The sequence below is a fragment of the Oncorhynchus clarkii genome, chromosome 13 (assembly GCF_045791955.1).
Source record: "Oncorhynchus clarkii lewisi isolate Uvic-CL-2024 chromosome 13, UVic_Ocla_1.0, whole genome shotgun sequence".
Classification (NCBI taxonomy): domain Eukaryota; kingdom Metazoa; phylum Chordata; class Actinopteri; order Salmoniformes; family Salmonidae; genus Oncorhynchus; species Oncorhynchus clarkii.
Genome location: NC_092159.1, coordinates 54,416,977 through 54,421,311, shown reverse-complemented (window position 1 = coordinate 54,421,311; position 4,335 = coordinate 54,416,977). Strand labels below are relative to the sequence as shown.

Here is a 4,335-nt window from a genome sequence, read left to right as displayed (position 1 = left end):
TCATACCTGAGCTTGTAGAGGAAAATAGTATTTTTGGAAATGAAATAGTTCCACAAAAAAAAAAATGGACAAAGTTTTGAACTTGAAGGATGTATATCTGGCTCAGACAAAGATGTGTATCTAAAATGGTATATCTGTAATGTCTTCTCTATTTCTGTAAAAACACACAGATGTAAGAATCATATCCAATGTACAGTATATTATGAATCAATGTTCCAGCTCTTTATGACACTGCATAGTGTCATGTTGTTGAATGAAGGACAGTAACTGATTATTCTCCATGTCTGTTGTCAGGAACCTGATGCCTCGGACCCTGGAAGGTCAGATCACCATGGAGAAGACGCCCAGCTACTTTGTGACCAAGGAGGCTCCTCGTCGCCTCTGCACCATGAACTGCCACACCAAGCTCATTGTAGTCGTCCGCGACCCCGTGACCCGGGCAATCTCCGACTATACCCAGACGCTGTCCAAACAACCCGGCCTCCCCTCTTTCCAGAGTCTGGCCCTCAAGAATACTTCTACGGGATTGGTCGACACCTCGTGGAGCGCCGTGCGCATCGGCCTGTACGCCAAGCACCTGGAGAACTGGCTCCAGCACTTCCCCTTATCTCACTTCCTGTTCGTCAGCGGCGAGCGGCTGGTGTCCGACCCGGCGGGGGAGATGGGCCGGGTGCAGGACTTCCTGGGTCTGAAGAGGGTGGTGAGCGACAAGCACTTTTACTTCAACCAGACTAAGGGATTCCCCTGTCTGAAGAAGCCAGAGGGAAGCAGCAGGCCCCGGTGTCTGGGGAAGTCCAAAGGAAGGCCTCATCCACAGATCTCACCAGAGGTACTGCAGAGGCTCAGGGACTTCTACAGGCCATTCAACCTCAGGTTCTACCGGATGACTGGACGAGACTTTGGATGGGACTGAGCCGTCCACCAATGTTACATGGAAATCAAGCCAAAGGATGAAAATTATTACTTTAAAACATGTGGAGAGGACACTGCTTTCATCAAGACAGGAAACACAAGACTGACATTACATTTGTCAATGAGGGAACAGGGGTTCTAGGTTACCACTTTGACTTGTGACATGGTATGCATTATACACAATGTTGGCATTTTTTTGTATTTTATGGAACAATGATATAAAGCTGTCGTTTATAGTTTCAGTTACAGTATGTGTATGTTGCTACATGTAAGAATAATGTAAGAACTCATTGTTTTGCCAGTGTAAAGTACATGAACCAGGAGATCATGATACATGTCACACAGTAAGTAGACCAAAGGATGTTGATGACTTGATACCTCTGTGTGAGGAGACTCATGTTACAATGGATTATACAAAGGATTATACCCAACCTGTTTCTGACCAGTGTGTGTGTGTGTGTGTGTGTGTGTGTGTGTGTGTGTGTGTGTGTGTGTGTGTGTGTGTGTGTGTGTGTGTGTGTATGTGTGTGTGTGTGTGTGTGTGTGTGTGTGTGTGTGTGTGTGTGTGTGTGTGTGTGTGTGTGTGTGTGTGTGTGTGTGTGTGTGTGTGTGTGTGCATGTTTAAGATACCGTAAGAAAAGTGTATTTATTGCGATAAGTGTACGTAGCTTTAATTATTCTTGTGACCACCCAACTAAGCAACAAAACATTTCTTTATCAGGGTTGACAATCCTTTTCTTTTGACTTTTGACTTGTGTTTTCAATGGTACTGTAGATCTAAAAACCAAATGTGTAACTATCTATCATTATCTGTCAAGTCAATCTAATACCAGACCCTGTTTACAGCATTTCCATTGGGACAGTATTACATTGGGACAGTATTACATTGGATGATGAACCTCTATTACAAAGACTTTGTACACATAATGCTTTTTATTCTCCTTGGGTAAAGAGTTAATTATGATGTGATACTTATTTCACCTTTTAACTCAAAGTTATTTAAGCCTCATTTAAAATGATGCTCTTACTTGCAAACCTTTGATGCATCCAACAATGATACCTCACTTAGGGTACAGAAACACCATTTTGCAACCAAAACAGATTTGTATGTATAGTTTACCCTTCAATGATGAAACGCAATTATCATTATCTTGACATTACCAGTTCACTTAACTCTACCAGGTCATTTGTAAATGTCATGCTTAAAGATTATGTTTGTCAAAGTTTATTTCCTTTCAATTATGTATAGGAAACTGTTTCGTATTACTCTGTAAAAATGTTCTATTAAACCATACTGAAGTTTACAACACTATTGTACATACTGAAATGAGAATATGTTGAGATGTTTATTAAAGCTTCATTTGAAATGAACATAATGTTAGTTTTTTTACTGAAACACACAGTGGTGCGGTTATGCTCTTGTGACCTGTCAGTGTTCTACTAGCTACAACAGGTCTCATTGAGACCCACCATCAGCAGACCCTTTGAGGTCTGTAGACCCAACTCTACCTCGTTTAGCATAGCCAGACCTTGTATTATTGTGTTCTGTGTATTCTCGGAGAACTCAGAAGCCTGGAATAAGAGGCTAAACTCTGTCTAACTCCTCAGTAGAAAACATGCACAGACCTCCGCTTCCCTCTTTCCTCTCTTCCTCTTCTCTCTCCCTCTCTTTGCCCCTTCCCCCTCGTCCCCCCTTCCCTCTCCTCTCTTTCCTCTCTTCCTCTTCATCTTCTCTCTCCCTCTCTTTGCCCCTTCCCTCTCGCCCCCCCTTCGCTCTCCCTCTTTCTCTCCCTCCACATAGTGAGACCACATGTACAGTCTGAGGGCTGTGTGTGCTGTGGCCTTAAATTATGAAATATGTCAGCTGTCTTAAAAAGACCCCATCCTTCCCTCTCTGGGCAGAATTAGCACCACTCCTTTCTTTCAAAAGGGAGAAAACACATCTGCTCTGGTGGAACAACTTTTTTAAAAAGGAAGCCAACTTTCCCCCTGAAATGTAGACTGGGATGGATGCAGAACAGCTCCAGGATTAACAGTTAATGAATGGGCTCAGTTTAGGTTTAGTACCCAGTTACCTTGGCAGTAGCACTACTTTCTGCCTCCTGCCTACCTCCACCCAGTAGTCTACAGTACCTCCACTCAGTAGTCTACAGTACCTCCACCCAGTAGTCTACAGTACCTCCACCCAGTAGTCTCCGATACCTTCACCCAGTAGTCTACAGTATCTTCACCCAGTAGTCTACAGTGCCTCCACCCAGTAGTCTACAGTACCTCCACCCAGTAGTCTACAGTACCTCCACCCAGTAGTCTACAGTGCCTCCACCCAGTAGTCTACAGTGCCTCCACCCAGTAGTATACAGTACCTCCACCCAGGAAACTACAGTACCTCCACTCAATAGTCTACAGTACCTCCACCCAGTAGGATACAGTACCTCCACCCAGTAGTCTACAGTGCCTCCACCCAGTAGGATACAGTACCTCCACCCAGTAGTCTACAGTGCCTCCACCCAGTAGTATACAGTACCTCCACCCAGGAGACTACAGTACCTCCACTCAATAGTCTACAGTACCTCCACCCAGTAGGATACAGTACCTCCACCCAGTAGTATACAGTACCTCCACCCAGTAGTCTACAGTGCCTCCACCCAGTAGGATACAGTACCTCCACCCAGTAGGATACAGTACCTCCACCCAGTAGAAAACAGTACCTCCACCCAGTAGGATACAGTACCTCCACCCAGTAGACTATGCCTGTCACACATTCCCACCTATGCGCCTCACTTAAATACGTCTGGCCACAGGCTAGTAGTGCCCTCAGTACCATTTAATGTCCCTGGCTCACTTCATCTGTCCCACATTTTATTACATTTTATTTAGCTGCCTTTTCTGAGTGCCAGCCCAGTGGTAGGAGTGTGTGTGTGTGTGTGTGTGTGTGTGTGTGTGTGTGTGTGTGTGTGTGTGTGTGTGTGTGTGTGTGTGTGTGTGTGTGTTTGCCTGTGCCTGTGCCTGCGCGTGTGTCCATTTTTTCATATTCCCCCTCCATCTGGGCAAGTCGTTAGCACCAATGTCTTCGGTACCAGCCTAACAGTAAACTTAATGAAATCAGCGGAACATGAATCATAGGCTACATGTTTATTATACACTGGGCTGAACTACTGTGGCTCTAATGGGACTGCAACCCGACTGCAACCACAGCATGGTATGAGTGGATGCTCTGGGCAAAGCTGTCCCAAAACACTGCGCAATGGGACCCGAAGGAATGGCTATGTATTTGAATCATTCCATTCTATGGGCATGGTCTCAACTTGAGGTGCATGCATAACATAACTCTCATTGATATCCACTGTCGGCATCTGAATTGACAGCTCTATGTACTGAAGATCTATGTATCTGCTAGATATGATTCAAGCCTTTAATAAGTCT

At 44.8% G+C, this 4,335-nt stretch overlaps 1 protein-coding gene across 1 annotated transcript; it reads left to right on the top strand.

Annotated features, from left to right (window-relative positions):
* The first annotated feature begins 280 nt into the window (after nt 1-280).
* Nucleotides 281-999, top strand: LOC139423589 (heparan sulfate glucosamine 3-O-sulfotransferase 3B1-like). Its single transcript, XM_071175177.1, has one exon. The coding sequence runs from the start codon at nt 281-283 to the stop codon at nt 911-913; it is 633 nt and encodes a 210-aa protein (XP_071031278.1). The 3' UTR covers nt 914-999.
* The last annotated feature ends 3,336 nt before the right edge of the window (nt 1,000-4,335 follow it).

What these genes read in the sequence shown, in the direction of transcription:
- LOC139423589 (XM_071175177.1), top strand. Translation starts at nt 281, where the DNA reads ATGTCTGTTGTCAGGAACCTGATGCCTCGGACCCTGGAAGGTCAGATC.